The 24,867-nt window shown below is 36.6% G+C and overlaps 2 protein-coding genes across 6 annotated transcripts in view; both read left to right on the top strand.

Moving 5' to 3' along the window:
- Positions 1-3,703: 3,703 nt before the first annotated feature.
- On the top strand, positions 3,704-14,788 carry LOC134812018 (dynein, cytoplasmic 1, intermediate chain 2a-like). Its single transcript, XM_063819193.1, has 13 exons — positions 3,704-3,799; positions 5,749-5,815; positions 6,181-6,292; positions 6,655-6,776; positions 8,971-9,081; positions 9,344-9,503; positions 10,876-11,101; positions 11,909-12,055; positions 12,275-12,457; positions 12,621-12,827; positions 13,073-13,213; positions 13,383-13,508; positions 13,668-14,788. Exons 1-13 carry the CDS (start codon positions 3,704-3,706, stop codon positions 13,761-13,763), a joined length of 1,794 nt encoding a protein of 597 aa, XP_063675263.1. The 3' UTR covers positions 13,764-14,788.
- Positions 14,789-17,490: 2,702 nt separating this feature from the next.
- Positions 17,491-24,867, top strand: part of LOC134811437 (uncharacterized) — a 35,432-nt gene continuing 28,055 nt past the window's right edge. For 3 of the 5 annotated variants that reach the window (XM_063818270.1, XM_063818266.1, XM_063818267.1), the window contains exons 1-9: positions 17,491-17,643; positions 18,069-18,317; positions 21,212-21,337; positions 21,870-22,125; positions 22,290-22,408; positions 22,619-22,745; positions 22,881-23,038; positions 24,151-24,273; positions 24,470-24,718. In XM_063818270.1, coding sequence (XP_063674340.1) covers positions 17,536-17,643; positions 18,069-18,317; positions 21,212-21,337; positions 21,870-22,125; positions 22,290-22,408; positions 22,619-22,745; positions 22,881-23,038; positions 24,151-24,273; positions 24,470-24,718 — 1,515 coding nt within the window. In that variant the 5' untranslated portion in view covers positions 17,491-17,535. The remainder of the gene's footprint in view (positions 17,644-18,068; positions 18,318-21,211; positions 21,338-21,869; positions 22,126-22,289; positions 22,409-22,618; positions 22,746-22,880; positions 23,039-24,150; positions 24,274-24,469; positions 24,719-24,867) is intronic. The other 2 variants (XM_063818269.1, XM_063818268.1) reach the window with 1 other exon arrangement.

Below are 24,867 nucleotides of genomic sequence, written 5' to 3'. Positions count from 1 at the left end.
TAGTACTGGAGATAAGTGAACTGTATTTTCCAATAATACTGGAGATAAGTGTACTGTATTTTCCAATAATACTGGGGATAAGTGTACTGTATTTTCCAATAATACTAGAGATAGGTGTACTGTATTTTCCAATAATACTGGAGATAAGTGTACTGTATTTTCCATTAATACTAGAGATAAGTGTACTGTATTTTCAAATAATACGGGAGATAACTGTACTGTATTTTCCATTAATTATATTGTAGGTTAGTGTACTGTATTTTCAAATAATACTGGAGATAAGTGTACTGTATTTCCAATAATACTGGAGATAAGTGTACTGTATTTTCCAATAATACTAGAGATAAGTGTACTGTATTTTCCATTAATACTAGAGATAAGCTTGTACTGTATTTTCCAATAATACTGGGGATAAGTGTACTGTATTTTTCAATAATACTAGAGATAAGTGTACTGTATTTTCCATTAATATTGGAGATAAATGTACTGTATTTTCCAATAATACTAGAGATAATTGTACTGTATTTTCCAATAATACTGTATTTTCCAATAGTACTGGAGATAAGTGAACTGTATTTTCCAATAATACTAGAGATAGTGTACAGTTTTTTCCAATAATACTAGAGATAAGTGTACTGTATTTTCCAATAATACTAGAGATAAGTGTACTGTATTTTCCAATAATACTGGGGATAAGTGTACTGTATTTTCCAATAATACTAAAGATAAATGTACTGTATTTTCAAATAATACTGGAGATAAGTGTACTGTATTTCCAATAAAACTGGAGATAAGTGTACTGTATTTCCCAATAATACTTGAGATAAGTGTACTGTATTTTCCATTAATACTGGGAATAATTGTACTGTATTTTCCATTAATACTGGAGATAAGTGTACTGTATTTTCCAATAATACTAGAGATAAGTGTACTGTATTTTCCAATAATATTGGAGATATAAAGTGAATTGTATTTTCCAATGTGGAAAGCATATTTGAAGTCTATTATTTTGCTTTCCCAATTATATATTAGCAATAAGGAAGTGCTACTACTAAAATGACAACGAACCACTCTGACTACTGATAAAAAGAGTTTTGATGTCTGTATAGACTTATCAGGTGGCCTTTTTAATGATCCAAGATGGCAATATCTGGTCTCTGAAAACCACAAATATTGACTTATCCGCGGGCGCGGAACGTTTTGAGTGAACTTTGCTAGTAGGCAGACCATGTGGTTCGCCGGTGCTAAATTATCACAGATAACTAACGCGCATTTAGGAGACGCGCAAAAGTTGAAATTGTTGGTACGGTTTGGGCGAGCGATTTAGAAAGAGCCCATCGCGCTACAACGCATTTTGCCGATCTAACGAAGTGGTACTTTGTACTTGCGAGCAGCATTATTGGACGCACGGCGCGGCCCACTAACGCATATATCGCGCTACAAGACCAAATACACACCGGGGCCTTATTAATCATATTTTAAGACGATAAATTGTAAATTTCGATCAATTTATATTTATTTGGTCCGGTCTCCAATTATTGAACTCCGGATGCTGGTTGTCTCAAAACTGTTGACTGTTATATGCAATATTAGGCGGTGCACGATAATATGAAAATAAAATAAAAAATAAACTTGCTCGGATTTTCAAAATTTTTGTACCATCGTTTTCTTATAGAGACTGTGACAATTTTCACAGTACCAAATTAATTATAACTTTTTGGAATGATTAGTGAGTTTCTCCTAGGTGCCATATTTGATGGTGCGCGGCTTTTGGAGCAAAATTAGGTGTAAAAGTCGCGTAATTTGACGAAATTCGCTGATTTTTGTCGTATTATTCTGTCATATCTTCGGTTCCTGAACATGAATCATGCTAAAAATTTGTCAGAACCTTCCAATCATACTTAACTACCGAACTTACTGGGCCGCGCTCAGCCTGTCATTCCGCCGAATCTCTATTAGCCTGAGGTCCCCAGGTAACTACCGAACCTAATTTAGTTGGGAGAGATTGACCTTGAAAAAGAGGTATAAAAATGACAAAATAGGTATAAATTCGTTGATAACTCAAATTCTGACCATCAATACAATTGTTAAACGGGAAGTATTATAACTTTTCGATTGTTTCCAAAATAATGTGCTGGCCGAAATAAGAGCTAAAAAACCATTCAATGGTCAGCGCGCGCGTCTTACTGTCGATGGTGCACTGCCTAGCAATTTGACTGAATTGTCAAGCCGTGATCATTATCAATTATTAAACGAAAAAGAAACATGATTTATAATTTATAAACAATCAACTAAATTATCGCGTCGCTTAAATCTAAATAAGTATTAAAACAAAAACTTGTAGGGCGATGCACTACTGGGTTGCGCCGCGCATCAAATAATTCTTCTCGCAACCACTTCGGTAGATCGGTGAAATGCACCACTGTGCCTCACCGAGCTGCGAAGGATTGACATCGTGAATCAAAACAAAAATCATCATGTGCCGTTAAGCAGCCGTTAAGCGTCCCAGACGCTGCTCACTGGGAGTGGGACCACTGAGCAAATCGGCGAAAATTGGTTCGGAAAAGCCATTATTGGCATTCAAGTCCTTGATCTTGCCGATGGTGAATGCACTGGGCCTTTTGAGCTGCTGTCCATCAGCTTCTGTCGACTGAAATTGCTATTAATCCAAGTTGAAGCAATCAGCCGATGCGCGGCTTTTATGGTTATGAACATAATAGTCTGAGGTCCCCAGGTAATGTAATGTATAATCCAATGACACATTTAACTTGATGACCTACAGAGAGAGACTGGATAACTTGAAGCTTACGACCTTGCTTGAACGTAGGGTCCGTGGGGATCTCATTGAGATGTTCAAGATCCAGGAAGGCTTTGTGCTTTTGTGGATTATGGGTCTGATTTATTTGGTCGTACTGGTAAGACTGTCTCTGCTAGGTCGAAGCCACACAGATTTACCACGAATGAGACTGACTTCTTTGCCCAAAGGGTCTTGCGCTACTGGAACAGTCTACCACCACTTGTGAAAACTAGTGAGTCGGTTACTGGATTCAAAAGTGGATTAGATGCCTTTCGGCTTGATGGATATCAGGCTAATAAGCTTGGCTACTACTGGGAACTGTCATATGACATCTTTGATAGGATAGATGAGTCTGTGTCTAATAGGAATAGTTATATAAGTTATATGAAAGAGAATCGAATGATAGCTAAGAGGAAGAAGGTTAATATCAAAGGTATTTAATTGAATTTTTTTAAATAATTGTAATTATTATATGGTTTTAAACGTAAATTGTTCATTTTCTGTGAATGTCTTGTTGAGATGCCCAGAGAGGCATTATTTGTAAATTATAATTATAAATTATTATGTTATGTTATGTTGTGATAATTGAAGTGCTTTCCCAAAATTTCAAGTTGGTTATTCACAATTTAACCGAGTTAAGTTATTCAAAATTTCTGGGTATTTAAGTGCCGGGATTATATTATGGTGATGATGAAAATCTAATTAATATAGGCTACAATGAGCATTTTAGTAACAAAGAGCATGATAGATATGAAAATAGAAAAATTAATCCCTAAAAAAGTTTTCTCCAAAAAATACTTTTTAACAAGATCAAATAAAGCAATTGTTTGCCATTTCATTGTATCTTCCATTAGATCAGAACTAACAAAATGATTTGTATTTAACTTTTATTTATTTTTGATTAGTATGGCTGATAATGACGTGAAGTCCAAGCTAGAAGCTAAAAAGAAGAGGCTCGAAGAGTTAAAGAAAGCTCGAATCAATCGCCAAAAGCCTACTCCGGTCAGCCAAATTTGTTTTAATTGTGATTACTTACTGTAGTTCTTGGAGTAAATATTAAAAGCTAGATACTGTAAGACCTCTTGTCATGTAAGCTCTGATGAATCACATTTCTTGCAAAAGCTGGTCAAACATAGCTACAGATCAAAGACTTCCCTTTAAGGCCAGAGGGGGGGGGGGGGGGTAAGGGGTCAAAAACATCGACCAAAATATTATTTTCTAAATCAATATAATTTTTGATGACAAAAACATTGCTGCTATTTACATATTTGTAGCTGCTTAACTTATTTTAATAATTGAGGTTAACCGATTTTCACAAAATTGACTATACAACATTGAGGTTAATAAAATTGAGGTTAATATTTTATTACACTCCATAATTTTTTGTTATTTCGGTCAGCAAATGATAACTCTAAATTTTAGGTTCATAATTGTCAGAAAAAGTAATATCCAAACGTGATTAAATGAGGTTAACCTCTTTTTTTAGATATAGCGAGAATAGATCAAATGATAGAGCTATTATTTTCATCGTTAGTTTACGGTAAACACATTTCTAAATAGATGACGTGTTGATTGACTTTCTTTTATCTTGGTTAAATGAAAAAATGAGGTTAACCATCAAATTTTGGTACCGTAGGGAATATAACATACGATTCTTACTTATGTAATGTACCACAATATCGCAGTGAGGTATCTATTGGTATCACAATGCCTACAACTATAATCACGTGACAAAGGTGATTTGAACTGACCATATTTTAGTAGAAGATTTTATCCGTAAATGGCTAAAAAATGAGGTTAACCTCTCATTTTTTGAATATCTGACCAGTCAAATACATGTTAACCTCAAAAACTTAATCGTTACACTGTGGAAATGTTTTACTACATTATATATAATAACATATTAATAAACCAATCCCAGTGTTATATGGTCTAAAGCGAGGTTAACAACCAATTTTTTACTACCTTTAAGCAGTAAGTGTTTACAGGAAGTCTTGGTTAACCTCATTTTTTACAATACAAGGACATTAAATACTGAAAGTGGCTAAAATCATTTAGGGGATTGCTAGGTCTGATCAAGCAAACGTTGTTAAGTGTATAGAAAGTCTTAACTAACGAACTGTGATACATTCCAGTGAATATTCAAAATTTTGAAAACACTAAGTTGCATCTATCTCAAAACACATTTTGTGACTTTCAGTTCCTTAGTTGAGAAAACCAGCCACCCCCTGATATTGAGATTTGGTACAGTGGTTCCTTGGACAAATATCTAGACATTAGATGCAGCGATTTTTTTAATTTGACTCGGTTCTCGAATTATGAGGTTAACCAGCTAAATTTTCCGAATTTTTGACATGGTTAACCTCATAATTCGATAACCGAGGCAAATAAAAAAAATCGCTGCATCATAAATGAGGATAATTGTCCAAGGAACCACTGTACCAAACCTCAAGATCAGGGAGTGGCCGGTTTTCTCAACTAAGGATTCGAAAGGTCAAAAAAGTTACAGCCGTTTAAAGATCCAGTTTAACATGTAATTACAGGTAAACCTCAAAATTTAGCGCGCGATATCTCAGGAACGCAAGGTCAGATTTTGATCCGGTTTTTTTCTTCTTGTTTGTCTCCAGCAGCTATTATCAAATATGTGAAAACTAGAAAAGTGCCATTTACCCCCCCCTCTGGCCTTAACTGTAGCCATGTTTGGTCAGTTTTTGCTAGACACGTGATTTATCAGAGCTCACTTAAAAATCGTCTACAGGGGTTCACACTGTGAACTTAACAGTATCATTTTCATTAATCAAGGCAGAGCGGAGCACCACCAAGCTCTAGATAATTATAACCAGATTGCATGGTTAAAATTGTCTAAACAATTTGCTTAGATCAAAATATCAACTGTAAGAAAATAACATAGACATTTTTGTTTAATCTATCATTGACATTTTTAATCTCAGACCCCAGTGAAGGAAGTTGCAGCAACACAACACATCAATGTCGACTCTTTGATATCTGACATCCCAGGTTTTTTTAAACCTTATTTTTTGTCGCTTTAATGGTAATTGATACAAATCAATATTCGATATTTTACACTGACATGTATACATTGTGAATGTTATCTAGCGATGCTCTACTAGATAACCAACATTACTGTGATTTACGATTAATTAAAAGTCTATGGTAAACAGAGCTAACTGATATCTTTATGCCCCTTAAAGGTTGGGAAGTGGCAATCTTAGGCATTTTCACTGAAAATCAGATTCTAAACTCATGATATTTGAGGTGAATGTAACAATTGAAACATAAATTAGTATAAATCTCTCAGTCTGCAATTCTAGGATTTAATGAGTAAAATAAAATTCCCTTGATGATGGTATTTACCATTACAGATCCAAGGGTTGCCAACAACTCCAACAGCCCAGTAGCCAATGATAACAAAGAAACTGCGTTATCACCGCAGCCAAATGCTACAGCAAATGCTGCTAATAATAATAACGTCAGGTAACAGTTGTGGGTCAAGAGGTCTTGTTTTTATGTTAAAAGACTTAAAACTATTAAACTTCTATTTTTACATCCAAACTGCGTTATGATCAATGAGTATATCCTTGTATCCCAGCTATTTTACTGATTTAAATTTATTTTAAGGATGTTAAGTGTTCTGATCCTTCTGCTATTTCATCGTGATAGCACATTACATAACGTATTATCTCCCTCTACTCCCTCTACTCAGTGTGAACTGCAGCTCCCTCAGTGTGAACTGCAGCTCTTTGATCATTGTTTTTGTGAAGATTTGAACTTGAAGCACGAGTTTTGAGTTTTGTAGCACTTCTTTAGAACTAAACGGTGATAACTAGTATTTTCAGATACCGATTACCAAAGTTATCTCAAACTAAAGTAAAGAATGTGGATATCCAACCTGCTGAACATATAGAGTATCCGAAGTGCACCCAAACTGATGAATCACATTTACAGCAAATAATTAAAGGTTCGTGATTTATTGCCTCAATATTAGGGTAACATATTGTGTAATGTGTTTGATAGATTGTGTAACACGATTCGGACTCATATTCTTAATTAAAAACAGTACAGGGACCACTTTAATTTTGAAACATTTGGTCTCTGTGTCCCACGCTTACGCAATCCTCATATATTTTACTGTGTAGATCAGTAATTTTGAAATTAAGACATTACGATAAAATTCAAATAAGTAATAACGATTTATACATAATACACGTATATACACAAACATGTCGGTATTTTAGGATACGCTGTGCACAGCGCGTGTACATTGTACAATACACCTGGTCCCACCTAATTACTAATTAATCTTGGTTACTTTTGGTCCAACATGTGGAATGTATGGAATGTGTTTTGTTATTAACACCCAAACGTATCCTGCACCATCCGGTCCTTCTAATTATAATTATCATCCCCTTTATTATCTATCAATTATATCTTTATTGGATACAAGACTTGTGGACTTAGTGGAGTATAGTTCTTACTAAACTGCGGAAACCTTTCAAACCTAAAGGCTAAATCTAATTAACTATTCTGACTTCTGAGATAGGGCTGAGCGCTGAAACAATGCGAACCCAATTTGTGCTCAATTGTAATGAATACAGCAGCTGTTACATTGATTATGCACGTTGTAACAGTAATATGAAACAGCCTGTAACACCAAATGTCCTGTAACAAGTTAGACACAGTAGCTTATGTAATGACGGTATATTGTTTGGGTTACAAGTCCTATTAAAACAGGGACCATTACAACACTGGGATTGTATTTCAGTATTATGATTTGTAATCAATACTAATAATCCCAAAATGTGTGTCTGTCTGTCTGTGTGTGTGTGTGTGGGAAATTTCCAAACGGTTTAATCAAGAAAACAGTAAGAGTTATGGGACTGGTTTTTCCGGTATAGTTTCGACAAAACTCTGACGAAGCCAATGTGCAAATTTTTAAAAAATCGGCCGGTGGTAAAACTGGTTTAATTGATGGTTTTGTACTACAAATGTGATATTAAAGTGACTCACTTTTTGTCCCTCTCTCACACTCTCTCTCACTCTCTCTCTCCCCATTTACAGCTCCCCTAATTACTGTTTTTTACACAATTGATGGGCGCTCAGAATTAAATTTACTCTAATGCGGTCGGTTTCAACTGAGCGAGTTTATACTTTTGCTCAATTTCAACTTTTGCACTGTTTATACTTTTGCAATTCAACTGCGATAGTGAAGTCCCGGCCGTAGGCACGGGTTACACTAGTCACTACTATAATACTATAATACACACACTACTATAATATACCTACTACACGCGTTGCTAAAATCATCACGCTTTCACCCTGCAGAGTCAGTCTTATGTCATCTCCTGACCACTATACTATACACATACCCAAATGTATGAAATGGTTGCTATCTTGCCAGTGTATTATATAGTGTACACCGTGCACAGGGGTATCATCTTTACCACGTTTACCAAGTAGTAAGAAGTGTATACTAGTAACGAGTGTGTATACTAGAGGTGTAATATGTGTTGTTATCTTCTTATCTTCAGGTCTGCTCAACTCATATTATCCACTCCAGATGTGATAGACGGAATAATATTGAATTTAAATTTGGAATAATATTGAATTTAAATTTGATAAAAACAGGAATAGTTTTGATTAGAACATGAAATTGCGATAGAAATCGTAAATTCATATTGTGTGGGAAAACATGCCCCAAACAAAGTTCAGTGTACACTGTACATACATATAAAATCTCTCTCTCATCTTCCCCTCGACATAAAAGTAGTTGATGGAAAAATCACTCGTGCCGAAATAAGTTCTGCATATTAGTATTTGTGAATTTTAAAAGGCATAAATCACATATTATGTAAGCTAATATTGAAACTTCCCGTGTCAACTGTCTTTACAATACCACTCACAATTATCTTCATAACATGACACTGTGTGTAGTGTGTACGAATTGTAATAAGTATTAATATTTAGGTACAATCTGATGTATCTTATGAAGTACAATCTATGTATTGTATCTATGTATTGTATTTATGTATTGTATCTATGTATACAATCTATGTATTGTATTGATATGATTAATTAGTTAAAAAAGAATAATTTATATAAGTAATGGAGTCATCCTGAAAAACATATGTTAATATTAACCCCGCTTAATACAGAGAAAGAGGAGCAGTTGCGGACAGAGGAAGAAGAGCGTAAGAAGAAAGAAGATGAGTTGGAGAAGATAAACGACGCAGTTACTGATGAAAACAAAGAGAAGGAAGAGGAAGGTTTGTTCACAGTTCACTTTGTGTTCTTTGTTGTTTCTAAATAATATTTATAATACGTAGCACAATGTACAGTTTGCAGTGTACAGCTGTACATTTAAACTGTGGTGCATGATTTAAGACATGATTTGGGGCATCACATTGTTCTTACCTTAACATTCCAAATGTTACAGAAGTACAGAAGAAGTTAGTGTAGCCGTTATATATGTCATACCTGAGTGATTGTTAAAATACCATCCCTGGCCCTCACCTCACCCTGTTTCAGAAGTAGTGTTACAAGAACTGTCCGACGAGCAGAAACAGCAAATTATGACGTCACAGGACTTCAGATCTTTCTTTGACAGCGCAGCTCGTATCGTTGAGAAGGCGCTTTGTGAAGAGATAGATGTGGGGTTCCTGTACAGTGGAGAGGGCCTTTTAGACAGGTGACTCCTGAAACTATCTTCTTCAGTTCTACTATCTTGAACTCATTAAGATATTGTTATGATCCTGTTTAAAAGAGCCTGTTGATAAGCTTCTTAAAGAGGTTACGCATAATAACCTCTGCAAACTGCACTATAGGCCACGATGTATCTTCAGAACATGTAATCTAACTGATTCAAATAGACGAGTTTGTTGCAACCCTGGTTGGGATTTATTCTATCTAATTTTCTACAACTAAATTAAATCAGAAATCTCCCTTAGCTCAAACCACCCATCCGCCATATTCTTTGAACTGTACTAATTCACAGTAATTCTTCTGCAAAGCTGAAGTACTATATATACAAATGATAAGAACACAGTACAGTAGTACATTAGTACAGTGCTTTACAGGGTGACACTTTATCTGACAGTGTATACACATGTGTCACAGTACACCACTATACACTTCCACACATACACCCTCTAATCTTATACACACTCCGTCACCATGGCAACAACCATCTTAACGACATTTTTACCCACTACTCTCCCTCGACAACTAATGTCATCTGCCAATTCTCCGCACATACTCTGACCGTGTATGCAACCAATAAGATTACTTTACTAGCCCCGCTATTGATTCTCCTGTATGAATTATAATAATATGCTATTATTAGATGCTATTATAGGGCATGTTGGGATAGTGTAACATCGCACCATGATGCACTATATAAATATGGTGAAAGGGTTTTGCAATCATGTAACTGTTGTGTCACGTGGTGTGGTATACAAGATGGTGCCAACACACGTGGGCACTATTGTGCACGTGGGCAGTATTGTGCACTGATGTGTGCAAAACGGACTTCTTGTACTTGGTTACAAGCTCACGCGTGTATTACCGTGCCGTCATTACGGTATATACTCTAAACTAAGATAATCATTTAACCATTAAGTCATAAGTCGTTAAGTCATGAGTTGTTATGTGGAGCACTCAAAGTATTCATATCTATAGCACATACTATAGTTCATTCAGTATTGGTTTGTGAGGTAGCCAATTAGGATCCTTTCTTATATTTAAAGCGGGTTCGTAAGTGAATCAACCGATCTGTTCTCGAATTATTATGGCTAAAGATGGACGATTCGATTTCGAACCTTAAAGAAGTCCATCTGTTGATAATAGCTGCTATTCCACGCACAAATAGATATAGATATACATATAATAGAAACGCTTTTAAACCCGAAATAGGTTTTTATTTCAAAACTGAACGTTACCAAGGGCTGTATTTTCTCACTGCTCGAACATTGACATTGCAAGTACTTATAATTATTAATTGTGATGGTTCTATATCACATGTATAGCTAGAAAGTTTCGCTTAACCTCCTCTTTTTTCTTAGTGGAGATAATGCGGATGAACTGCTCCGACAAAACCGAGTATTCGAGGACGAGCGTTGGACGCGCAACCGTAGCGTCACTTCTTTCGACTTCAACTCTAAGTACCCTGAACTAATTCTAGTTAGTTACAACAACAACGAAGAGGCCCCAAATGAGCCGGAGGGCGTGGTCCTGGTGTGGAACAAAAAGTTCTCTAAAACCTCTCCTGAATACATCTTCCATTGCCAGGTATATTAGGATTGTGGTTAGTGGTTTTATTGAGCCCGCTTAAATCTGAAACGAAATAATCAAAACATATACATTTCTCAGTAATGAATCTCTTGATAAACACGGTGTTTGAACAATCTTCACAAAACCCAGTGTCAAGTTTTCATACATAATACATTGTGTAAATATTTAGCATATCAACACGCTACTTGTCTTCTTAACATGCATTACGCATACCTATTGAACTTTTGTATTAGAGAAATGGCGAATATCCGTCACTTTTCTTGAATAAGGTCCGGCTGAATATTCAAATTACAATTTCTGAACCGCAATAATTTTTTGAAGAGAAGTTACATTCCCTTTAATTTGATTTTGCAAGTACATATTATGACACATTTGACGTACACAAACATTGGCCTGGCCCATTGCTTGTGCTGCTGCGGCCTTGCCGATGGAATTTGTAGCTAATTTTGGGCATAATGGTTACGCGCGAAGACAAACTAAGAACGAAAGTGCGACGCGCACAAACGTTCGCATTTTACCATTTCTGATTTCACGCGCGACATCTGAGGTCACTTAAGAAGTCATGAAGTGAAGCCCCAAATCCGTTGAAAAGTAGATGTGAGTTGTGACCCATCCTTTAATATCATACTGGAACGGTCGTTTATAATTCGTTGAAAACATAATGAATGTTGCGAAATTATTACACTGGAACGGGTGTTATTTTACCTTGAGGTCACGTACATCCACCCAAATCCGTCATTAACTTGGATGAAACATGTATTAAATATGAGACAGTGTCCCTTATAACACCATTCAATATTTCAGTCTCCCGTGATGGCAGCGTGTTTCGCCCGATTCCAACCCCATCTCATTCTCGGTGGAACTTACAGTGGCCAGATTGTGGCATGGGACATGAGGGCCGGAAAACGGACGCCTATCCAACGCTCACCCTTATCTGCATCCGCTCACACGGTAAATCATAGTTAACACGCATAATGTCATAATATTACAATATTATGCGGTTACATGTATGTGTTCGGGTGATGTTGGTCGCTTGTACTCAAAGTGTCAAGTTTCTGGAATGTATACATGCAGATTAAGGCACCATGTGTTAAACTTGTAGTATGCTTAGTATCGCACTGTCTGGTATACTAAAAAACATCTTAGTGCTAACATCACCCAACTTCACAGCATCCAGTCTACTGTTTACAAGTGGTGGGCACACAAAACGCACACAATTTGATATCAATAGCAACTGATGGTAAACTCTGTTCCTGGAGTTTGGATATGTTGTCCCAACCCCAAGATACGCTAGAGTTGCAGCAGAAAACTAAGACGGTGGCCGTTACCACCATGTCATTTGCTCTGGGCGAGGTGAGAATTGTTTTATAATTAAATGATATCAGGAACAATATCAGTGGTTATTATCCTGTAACGGTCAAATTCACTGCAGCTATCAGTCACAAAATCAAGTACGCTCATTCTCTTGTTATTACTCTTACCACCGATGATCGTGTAATTACTTAAATATTCTCAGGTTAACAGTTTCCTAGTTGGAAGTGAGGAAGGGACCCTGTACTCTTCCTCCCGGCACGGGAACAAAGCTGGGATAAACGAGGCTTTTGAGGGCCATCACGGGCCCGTTACCGGCCTGGACTATAACAAGGCTGTAGGTCAGGGAGATTTCTCTCACCTTTTCATATCATCTTCCACTGATTGGACTGTAAAGCTCTGGAACAACAAGGTTAGTTTCTCGACGGAAGTTGCAAAGCAATGGTAGCTCAACGGGGCTTTGTAGTCATTTTATCTGAAGGTTTATAGAATTCTTTCGTCTCAGAATTTTGGAAAAGAATTATGACAACATTTCTACTCTTTCTTGTACAGTAAAACCCCGATTTACTGCGGAGTTCGGGGGAAATAAAACATCTGGTATATCTGGGACTTCACGATACAATAACAAAAATGTTCAAAGATATTACTGTCTTTCAGCTCAGTAAACCATTATACTCGTTCGAGAACGCCAACGATTACGTGTTCGACGTAAAATGGTCCCCGATCCATCCTGCTGTCTTTGCCTCGGTGGACGCCATGGGCAAAGTGGACATTTGGAACATCAATACTGACACTGAGGTTCACATTTCTATACATATTTAATGTAGATGCAGTTAGATGTAGGTAGTATAGTTTAATTAAGTTAGTATAGTTCAACTAAGTTCACATCAATTGTCACAAAGCATTGTAAATAGAAAACCCCAGGAATATCTAATAAACAAATGTCTAATAAACGCTATGTTTCCAGGTGCCAGTGGTTTCCCTGCAAACAAACACTCGCACTGCGCTAAATCGTATGCAGTGGTCCTCCAACGGGAAGGAGCTTCACATAGGCGACTGTGATGGAAAAGTCTACATGTATGAGTTAAAGGAGGTGAGAAGTGTTTAAGAATTAAAGAGCGAGTTCTCTAGAATACTGTCCACCACAATTTGTTTGGGTGATTTCCGACGGTCAGAGTGCTAATTATGAGGTTGTAGGTATTATTCATACTGCTATTTATTATGGTAATTTTAATTCCATAATAATTTTCAGAAATTGGCCGTGCCACACAACGAAGAGTGGAAGAGACTAAACGACACCTTGAACGAGATGCAGCAGCGAGTAACAGAAGTCCCCTTAGCTGTATAGACAGACACAAGGATATGGTATCTTGTATATATTTTGTAGAGATGTGAAGTAGGTTGCATGGATTGCAAACTATCTACGCGAGGCGTCTACTCGAAGGTCTTTCTGTTTTGGGAAGTGTTACTTTACCTTCAGTCGTTGCTCGATCGATTTGTTAAAAAATCAGACTGTACGTACAACATTTGGTACTTGGGCTACCATCGGAAAATGATTATTCCTTGCCCCCTGAAAGTTTGTTGGTTCCAGCTCGTGGTGGAGAATTTTGTTTGTATTTGTTTCCTCTGTCAAATACTGCTTTTAGTTTTCTTGATCGCTTCGGGATTTTGACCTTTTAGTAACCGGGATTACAGTTTATTACACATAGGGAATTTTCTATTTACGGAGCTTTTTTGATTAAAAGCCACTATTTTTAGCTTTTGTTAATACTATGGTGATTATTAACTGTATGTGACTATTTAATAATGCAATTTTCAAACGTAACGTGACAATCAAAATACCCTTTTTGTGAAAACATTGATAAATATTAAGTGTGTGTACTCTCTGCGGGGTTTTACGTTTTAACAAATTTCTCTTGATTGCTGTTTTGACCCTCCAAAACACACCAATGAGTCATCAACTTCTGTAAGCTTTTATTCCATCTACTTCCTTTATGCTTTAGCAAAATTATGTTAGGCTGCAACCTGCGCAACAAGTTTACCTGCATATTGCAAAACTTAATAATCGCATTCAAGGTGCGGTCGTTCTTGGATCTCGGTTATTTAAACTGTACGCAATAGTTAATTTATGAAGAGGCATTGAAACATCTTACAATGTTGATTATATTTGTACAATTGGAACACGATACGCTTCTTTCACTTCTCTTTTTTACTCTATTAGGGATTGTTTAATGTTTACACACATCATGTATAACCAATATTACATGAACCAGATGTTGGCCGAAATTATGTGAAGAAATTACAATCATCCGCCTCCTAATATGTTGGTTTAACGTAATATGTAAACAATCCTTTATAAAAATTGATATTACCGAAAATTCTGTGTAAAGTGACCAAATATATTATTGAAATCGAATTTAAATTTTGACCGGACGCGGAGGTAGACGAAATAATTTCCATTTATGATTTAGTCTTACAATGCGCCATGCACTGACTTGTCCTTTGTTGTAGGTTTACAACCTACCAGGACGCGCGCCGAGTTGGAACAGATATTTTACGAGTATCACCCGTTAAGTTCTTTGCTTTCTTTTTCGAAACGTCCTCATAATCTTTGTCCATTGTTAATGGACTAGCCCGGAGCGCGCTACTTCGTAGCACTTGCTTCGGTGCTCGGCCTCGGGCCATTTCCGAGAAGAAAGCGGCGCGCGCTACTCACAGGGGGAGCTGAAACCAGGTAATATGCAGGTTTTCGATCAAACATTGCAATTGCCATGCCATTTGTAGTCAACTAGGTCGCCAACAGTTGTTTTCGACCAGTGAAATCGTTGTAGGTTTACAACCTATCAGGACGCGCGCCGAATTGGACTCGTCGACGGTCAATATATGAAACAAATATTTTAAGAGTATCACCCCTTAATGAAATCGCTGCATTATTAAAAACAAGCTTCACATTATACTGCATACGAATATATGTAATTCAATTATACATCGCATAATGGCTTACTTAAGGACCCCAGGCTATTATGTTCATAAATAAAGATTTGGCGGAATGACAGGCTGAGCGCCGCCCAGTAAGTACAGATAATGTAAATAAAGCGGGTATATAAGGTACGTGATCAATAACGGTGTGTTCAAAGTACTTTCCATTGAAATCCGCTGTATCTTTGGTTTTGACCATTGTTAATGATCTGGCCCGGCGCGCGCTACTTCGTAGCTCTTGCCATCGGGCAACGTTTCGAGAAGAAAGCGGCGCGCGCTACTTCGAAGAAACTTAGACGAGTAACATCCGTCAACTTTGGTTCGGACTGTACTTTGGATGAAAATTTTTTGATGCAATAAAAGCTGACTATCAAATAATACTATTAGCTTCCTCCCTGTGATCGCAGGCTTTTTAATATTACACAATATGTACATCTAGTCAATGTTTAACGGGTGATACTCGTAAAATATCTGTTCCATATATTGGACCGTCGACGAGTCCAACTCGGCGCGCGTCCTGGTAGGTTGTAAACCTACAAGTCAATGTTAACCTCAAAAACTTAATCGTTACACTTGGCAAATGTTTCATTACATGTATAACAATATAATAATAATATATTGATAAACCAATCCCAGTGTAATATGGTCTATAGCGAGGTTAAACAATCATATTTTTACTAACACCACAACATATCATGATAGTTAACCTCATTTTTAGACAAATTATGGTTTAAGATATTGATCTTTTTTAAGATATTGATCTCAATAAATATCTTCTCACCTTAAGGCAAAAATTGTATGGAGACGCTACTAAATACGGAAAACAATGCACAATTTGAGATTTTGGCAGTGAAATAAACAATAAAAACACTAAAAAACTCGTTTTACTCGAAACTGTTTTTTTTCATAGAAAACTCCTTAACGGTAAAAGACTGGCCACACCCAGAAGCTGAAACTTGGCACAGATGTTCCTTGGGTTGTTGTGCAAAAACGTAGTACTATTAACTATTAACTATAAACTATTAACTTGCTCATTGGCCTTTTGAAGAAGCCAACTTTTCATGGTAATTCATATTTTGGTCTTGATTGTTTTCAATTATTGCCAGAGTTGCACCTAACAAGCAAGCGAGACCAATTGAATGTTAACAAAGCCAGCTCCAGGGTCCTTGGCATACAGTTGTCTAGACGACGGGTATCTAGCCACAGTTGGCCAGTCAGCAAATTACCCCTGGCATTACGTTCCTCCTGTACAGTGTACAGTCTATTGTGAGTCGCTCAGTTTTTGACAAATAGTTGGCTTAAAAAGTGCCATTCTGCAGCAAAACGTTGCCTCTGACCTTACTTTTCTGTACAGTCTAACTTAGACAGTACAGAAAATATTGTAGCTACAGGTCATTATCCTGGACTATAATGACCTGCTAACTTTTAATTCCCAGGATATGCTCATACAATCATTTTGTCTGGAGAACTAGTGTAAATATGGAGCGGTCCTTTAGAACTGTATTTTCAATTTTCTTCATTATCTTGTCGTTATGAACTGGAGCCATGAGTCGAGCCATGAAGTACTTCAATTGGCAAAAGACGTGTGGTCTGGCTTTAATTAGCTTCACATCTTAAGACTCATTAACAAATTATCAATTCAAATTTGAAGCTTTTTTGACTTTGTATGCAGCGTACCAGACTTTGAACTAATGTGAACAGAAAGTTTTGAAGTCTTGAACTATTTTTACTGAGAAGCTGAATCACTGTACTGTATGAATGTTTCAGCAGTATATTATGCATCCAAAACATATCCTTGCGTTTGAAATAGATCAAAGAATTCTCAGAAAAATTGTAAGTTAATTTAAACCCCACAACCAACCTGCTAGTTGCATGCTAGCAAATAGTTCCTGATGGGATCACTGATCGGCCGGCGAAATCACTGATTAAATGCCGAGATAGCGTATCCCCCAGATCTTAATCCATGCTGAATTTCTCAGATTCAAAAATAATTTTTGATACATTTTTGAGTATTCCCGGCAAAAATACTCAAAAATACTCAAAAATACTCATGATCCCCCCCCCCCTGTTAAAATAATAATAATTCATGACTTCATAGCAATGGACTGACTACTCACTGAAATGATAGATATAATGGTGAGATGAAACAGAAAGTCCAGCTTACCCTCTCCTGCACTGGTTTGAGAGATGCTGATTTCTTTTCTAAGTCTGACCCTCTTGTCACTATATTTGATGAATTCAACAATGAGGTAAGTTCAACATGATTTCAAGTCAAATCTAATTTTTGCTGCTATTTCGTAATCAAATATCAATTTGGTAATTAATGATTAATTTTCATCCTGTGCCAATTTAAATAATTAAATATTTAACATTAATTACACGCTTCGACATTAAAATATTACCAACAAAGATGTACATTTAAGTCATTCAAGCAAGACTTAGTGTGGAAATATCAAGATTATGCACTTTTTTATCAGTTCAGACATTATGGACAAATATTAGGAATATTATCAAATGCTAGCGCTATTATATGTGGAAATAAAATGTCTTTAAAATTTAAGGCATTTAAACAATAAATTTAGGAAAATAACCCAAATAAACGTTACATTAGTAAGCATTTTCATCCTAAAATTAATCCTGCTTATCATGACTTTTGAAAAGATAACACTCTCAGTTGGGACGCACAGAATGTATTGACAATGAGTTGAATCCTGTTTTTAAAGAAAAGATTACTCTTGATTACGACCCTTATGAAGAACAAAAGTTAATCATCAAAGTTTGGGACATTGATGACTACGAAAATGACATTACCAAAGCAGATTTTTTGGGTGAAATCGCATGCACACTTGAAGAGCTAGTAGATTCCGGAGCAAAGTTTTCCAAAGCTCTCAGATACGAAGGCACTGACTACGGAAAGATCTTCGTAAGCATTTTCAGTTTATTTTTGTTGAAACAAGAAATGAGGCTGTTCAATTTTCCAAATCACAGCGTTCAATATAACATGTTCCAACTTGAACTATGCAAATTCTAATGAGCCATTTTTTGTCCTGTTTAGCGCTGAACAGTGCACATACAAGAAAGTGATTCAATCATTTGAAAAAAAGAAGAGATTTTTAAGCCATGATAGCCCACGATAGCATACCATCTCAGTTACACTGTCAACAATTCACCTGCAACAACGGCATGATGCTATGCGACTGATAACAGTCGTAAATACAAAATTTTGAAATAGCTAGCTAGCTTGAGCCTAGCTATGCGCCTGTTTCCACTCTTACAACTCAGAAAGTGCATTAATATGATAATTTTAACTTTACAATCCTAAAGGCAATTATAACTGTGCTCAGCTATGCTTGTTCAATAGCTATATTTTAATAATTTTTAATAGTTTCAACAATATCTAATATTGTGTAAGTTTTTGACTTAGAATAGATTTTACCGAATAGATTTTTTTTAAATGGCGCTTTGCCAGAGCCCAGACTTCTCGGGTGGTTCTGCCGATAACTGTTCTCCTTGTACCTAGTATTTACACACAAGGACTACTGTTAAGGACTACTGTTAACCGCATTTGTGGAAAGTTACTCCTATATTTAAGAAAGGAAACGAAGAGGATGTAGGAAACTACAGACCTGTCTCTACTCTGCCCATATTTGGTAAGATATTTGAAAAAGTGATATACAGCCGTATATATAGTTTCGCTGTGTCACAAAATATCCTTGATGAAAACCAATTTGGCTTCCGCAAGTCCCATTCTACTAGCAATGCTGTTAACTACTCTGTTAGAATTATTGAAGAGAGCATAAAAAAACGAAACCATGTTCTAGGAATATTTATAGATTTGAGTAAAGCATTTGATACAATCGACCATAGTACACTCCTAACAAAACTAGATAGGTATGGAATAAGAGGCAATGCAAACTGTCTCATTAAAAGCTACTTATCAAATAGAACACAGTACACAGAAGTCCTTAATGAAAAATCCGAAAACCTTATCATTAAATATGGTGTTCCACAAGGCTCTGTTTTGGGACCGCTCCTTTTTCTTCTATACATGTAAATGATATTGCCAATTCCTCAGAATTAGGAACTTTCATACTATTTGCCGACGACACCAACATTTTTATTAATGGCAAAACTGTAGAAGAAGCTTATGAGAAAGGCAACAAATTGCTTAGCTGTATAAAAAAGTATATGATCCTTAACAAACTACACATCAACATGTCAAAGTGCTGTTATATGCATTTTAAACCAAAGGCTAGTAAACCAGTAGAATTTCCAGATTCGCTTCAACTCCATATTGATGGCTTTCCAATTAAAAAAACCAAAGCAACAAAGTTTCTTGGAGTTGTTATTGACGAACAGCTTTCCTGGGGGCCTCATATAACAGCACTTAAACGAAAGTTAAACTATGCCTCTGCCACCTTAAATAGAATTAGGGACTCTGTACCGAAGGAACTCCATAAAGACCTCTACCACACACTATTTGAATCCCACCTTACATATTGTATCTCAGTTTGGGGTGATGCAGCACTCTTTAGGACAGCAAGTATCTGGCTGTCTCAGAAGCACTGCATACGGGTCCTCTTTGGTGATAAAGAGGCATACCTAAACAAGTTCCTAACATGTGCAAGAACAAGAGAGTTTGACAACCAGGCACTTGACCATACATTCTTCCAACTAGAGCACTGTAAACCACTTTTCAAGCAACAAAACATCCTGGCTTTCAAAAATTTATATACATATCACACTTTTATGGAAGTTTTTAAAATACTGAAATTAAGGTGCCCAGCATCACTGCAACAGCATTATCAGCCATCTTCTAGAAAGGAAACCACTCTCATTTCACAACTCCCATCTAATGACTTCATATCAAGATCCACAAAAATTTGGAGCACAATTGCACCTAAACTTAAGCTTTTTGACTACTCCTACAAGATTAGCCTTGCTAAAAGTCGCCTGAAAAAGGCTTATAATGATTCAGCATGGACTTCAAGCGATTATGACATAATGCAGCTGTCATTTGAAAACAATCCCCTTCAACAAATTTAATCCAGTGTTCTCGGCCCACAGGTTCCTCCTATTAAAAAATTTTTGATTTTGGTAAATGTGTGCTGACTCCACCACCTATGTATTTAACCTAATATTTAGTGTATTACAGGTAGACATTGACTTAGGTAGGTATTTTTCTCTTAAGGTAGATATTAAGAATTTGGTAAATTTCTTAATTGTATGACTATTTCCATTATTGAGACGTTTTAAATATTTGATTTAAGAGGTTTTTTTTATAGGACTGGTTCACAGTGTGAACAGATTCCAGATTTATATATTTTTAAAGTGATATTTAATAAATGATTAAAAGAACCAATTTTAAAGTTGCCATAGTAAAGCCTTTAGGTCCAAAAATATACCCATTATGCTCACTTAAAAACAACTCTAAATCAGTAGGCTGTCACTCTATTAATGCACCACACCGCTTCCTCCACTGCACTAAAAGTTATACAATAAATTCTACAATCCTAATTTTGTATCGTGATGGAGACCGGTGTCCATACAAAACATTTACTAGGTTGCCGTTTGGTGTGAGCAATAGCGAACAGCACGCACACTCCTTTGCCCCGTCAACCTATATCTAATCTATTTAAAGAGTGACAACCATACTACACATTGAATTAGGATTCCTTTAAATATCAAATTGATTTATTGTAAACTTGTTTACTCTGTAATAAATGGCATAAAATTGAATTTTTGTTTAACTGAATTTTTGTTTAACTGATTTGTGTATCTTATGTGCTTCAAGTTGTTAATTCCTTGACTTTTCAGATAAAAACTGAAAAGCTTAATCCACCTCCTCAAAAAGCTGCTAAGAAAGGCAAGAAGGGGAAGAAAGGGAAGAAAGGGGAGAAAGGGGAAGAAATAACTGCTTCTCAAAAGAAAAATTCCAAAGAGGTTACAATTTTTTTAATTACTACTACTTTCCTTCTGTAAAGACTCCACACCAATCCTTCAACATTCACTCAATCAGATTGTCTCTTATTGGTGGCCATTCCTGGATCAATCAACTGTGTTATCACATCTATTAGAGCTAAAAAATGATGCTCTCTGTACGAACACACTCATTTCAAGAATATTTGGTTTATCATGGTACAGAACTTGAAGTTAAACTTCGAAATCTGGACGGTTTTTTACATCATCATCATTGTCATTTTCATCGTTTTGATTTCTTTTGTGTCCAACCTTTTGCTCTGATCCGTATGTTTTGTAAATTGATAGTATCAAATGACCGATGTTGCAGTTTCTATTGGATAAGATAGCAAGATAAAGCTGTTCAACTTACCAATACTGCTAAATTGCAGTCACCATAATAATATTATGAGTCGAAATTTTATAAACCCCTCTTTTAAAGTGCCACTACTATAAATTAAGTTTCCTAGGTACGTTATGAGTCATAAAAACCATCCACAATTAGATCTATTTTTAGATCAAAAATGATACCTGGATAAAAAGTGAGGTGACAGAAGTAAAAAGTGAGATGGCAGAAGTGGACGATACGTTTAAATCCGTTAAGTCGGAAGAGGATGAAACTAGGGATGAAGAAATAGAGGAATCTTTAGCGATGGGTCCTTCAGATACGATGATGACGCAAGGTTTTATACCCAGTGCAGAGAGGTACACTCCAACTGACGAACAGGAGTCCAAGTTTACTCCCGTTGAGCACCCCATCCGTCAAGCTGCAGGTACAGTTCAGAAATCAGTTGTGAGACTGAGGAATCTAAGTAGTAACAAGGGGGGGGGGGGTCACATTTCCTCATATAATAGCTTACTAACTCTATTTTTTACATGAGTAGATTGGTAGTAATTGGTAATACCGCTTTTCTTTGTATTGATGTTATTGTTTCAGAAAATATTACAGGAAGTGGAGGCTATCTCTCAGACCCCGGCATAAACGACTCAGACGAGCAATTCAAATCAGCTAACGGGTCTAACTCTAAACCATTCCACTTCATTCCCACGAAGAGCGTGAGTTCATTGTCATAATTTCCACTTCCCTTTAAATCTTCTTGCATTTTCTCATTGTCAGTTGCAAACCTTATAGTTCTCGTAGTAGAGCAGATGTTTTCTCGGCGCAATAAGGTTACCAAAGTGGTGGTTAAACTTCAAATCGACGCTCCTCGATTGTCCCACAATCCCCACTTGCCCCACAAAGCTCACTTGCCCCAAAATTCCCAGAGTTTATACGACATGTCCCTAACTCCCCTCGACGAAATTTCCTGCATCACCCCTCACTCAACAGAACCGAACACTCTGAAGCAGCAACGTGAATCTGATACTTTCAGTCATCTGACTGGGGAATACCGTTAGTGACCTTATTTTCATCTTTTTTCACTTTATTTTCGCTTTATTTCACTTTATTTCACTTTATTTTCGCTTTGTTTTCTTTAACTCTACCTGATATCTTTCTTGTTGTAGACTTACTGCCACCATAACATAGTGATACAAGAAGAAGATACCTACGAAGAGCTGAAGACAGGCTACAAACCTGTCTACCCCAGTTTATCAGGAGCAGGACTCATGAACACTGGAACTGCCATGACTCCAGCGAATCATAAGGCTACTGTCAGCACTGCTACCTCGCCCATTTGGAGAAATGTATGTACCGTACCGTGATCAAAAATAATTACTCACTACTCAATATTCATTCTTTTAAGTACTTATTGTTTTCAATGAGTAGGGGTGCGGTGTGGGTTAGCATGGGGGTTCTCGGAATTTCGAGAACTCCTAAAGATTCCCTGCACCTTCATTACACTTTTCAGCTGAAGTTGGCTTGGCATGATGGGATCTTTGCTAACTTACTTGCTAATTTACTCTGTTTTTTTGCTCACGAAGCATGTAATGACATGAGACTAACCATCGCCATGTCTCCAGGATTTGCTAAATGGCATGAACATCATCAAACCTCATGAAATTGTCGGAAATTTTTGGAACATATAGCGTCAAGCGTATGGTCTACCATCATTTAAGTACACAAAATGATCATTATAATTACCCTCAGTAATGCGATTTCACACTTTGGGTTCATGCGTTTCCTGGTACTTTCGATGTAGAGTAAATCCACAAATTCTAACTTCAAAAACAACTTTTAAATATTCTGCATGCAGAAAACTGTAATTATAGCATGAAATATTGAATGTAGCTGAGGATTTTGCTTCACGAGTGATGGACTGATACCGAAAAGGCAGTTGTAATGCCTGTATAGCTGTATAATACTGATCATGTAAAGAAGGAGGTATACACATATTTTGCTACTAATAGTGCACTCTACGATCTGGTAAACAAGGCTTATTTTGTTTATTGTTTAGCTATGCACCATTGGGGTCCTAGGGTGATGAAAGAGGGAATGAACAAGCGAGGGATTGAAGGAGTGAGGGAATTAGAGGGAGGGAGTGAGAGATTAAAAGAGAGATGGAATTAGAGGGAAAGAATGAGGGATTGAAGGAGTGAGGGAGTTAGAGGGAGGGAGTGAGAAATTGAAAGAGAGATGGAATTAGAGGGAAAGAATGAGGGATTGAAGAAGTGAGGGAGTTAGAGGGAAGGATTTGAGGAATGAGGATGTGCTTTGTTATGCAAAGAGAATGCTGCATATCGTTACACCTCAAGAGTTTTAAAACTATGTCTCAACTCTGCATGAAGAAAACTAAATTGCATGGACTGCGTACTTGCAAGGAGGTAAGAATCTATAAATAAACTAACCTGTAATTTAGGGCCAGGTCCCCAGCAATAAACAGACTGTCCAACTAACCATATCCTGCACTGGTCTGAGAGATGCTGATTTATTCTCTAAATCTGATCCTCTTGTCACGGTATTCGACGAATTCAACAACGAGGTATGTTTGAAAATCATTACATTTCAAATAATATGTAGTGCTAGTTTTTACCTATATTTTTAACTATATTGTTAGTTTATCAGAACTGTTATTTTTAAACGAAATCTTCCTCCCTGGCAAATGTAGAAAAAAATACATCCATTATAATGATAAAGCCCTTCCCTCACTATAGACATTGAACACATGAAACCTTCAGCTAGGTCGCACAGAATGTATTGACAATGAGTTAAACCCTACTTTCAAAGAAAAGATCTTTCTCGACTACGTCCCCTCTGAAGAACAAAATTTAATCATCAAAGTTTGGGACATAGATGACTACGAAAATGACATAAGCAAAGCAGATTTCTTGGGTGAAATAGCATGCACACTTGGGGAGTTGGTAGATTCTGGGTCCAAGTTTTATAAAGCTCTCAGATATAAAGGCTCTGACTATGGAAAGATTTTTGTAAGTATTATCAGTGTCTTATCAGTTATGTTTGCTTCATTACTTACCACTATTTTCAGTTATGATGTAGGTGCTCAGAAACTTATTGCGACTTTACTGACTTGACAAAACTAGGCATCGACTGTACCTTATTTGTACATCTTTAAAGG

The sequence above is a fragment of the Bolinopsis microptera genome, chromosome 2 (genome assembly GCF_026151205.1).
Source record: "Bolinopsis microptera isolate Bmic1 chromosome 2, MBARI_Bmic_1.0, whole genome shotgun sequence".
NCBI lineage: Eukaryota > Metazoa > Ctenophora > Tentaculata > Lobata > Bolinopsidae > Bolinopsis > Bolinopsis microptera.
This window is presented reverse-complemented; position numbering and strand designations above follow the sequence as displayed.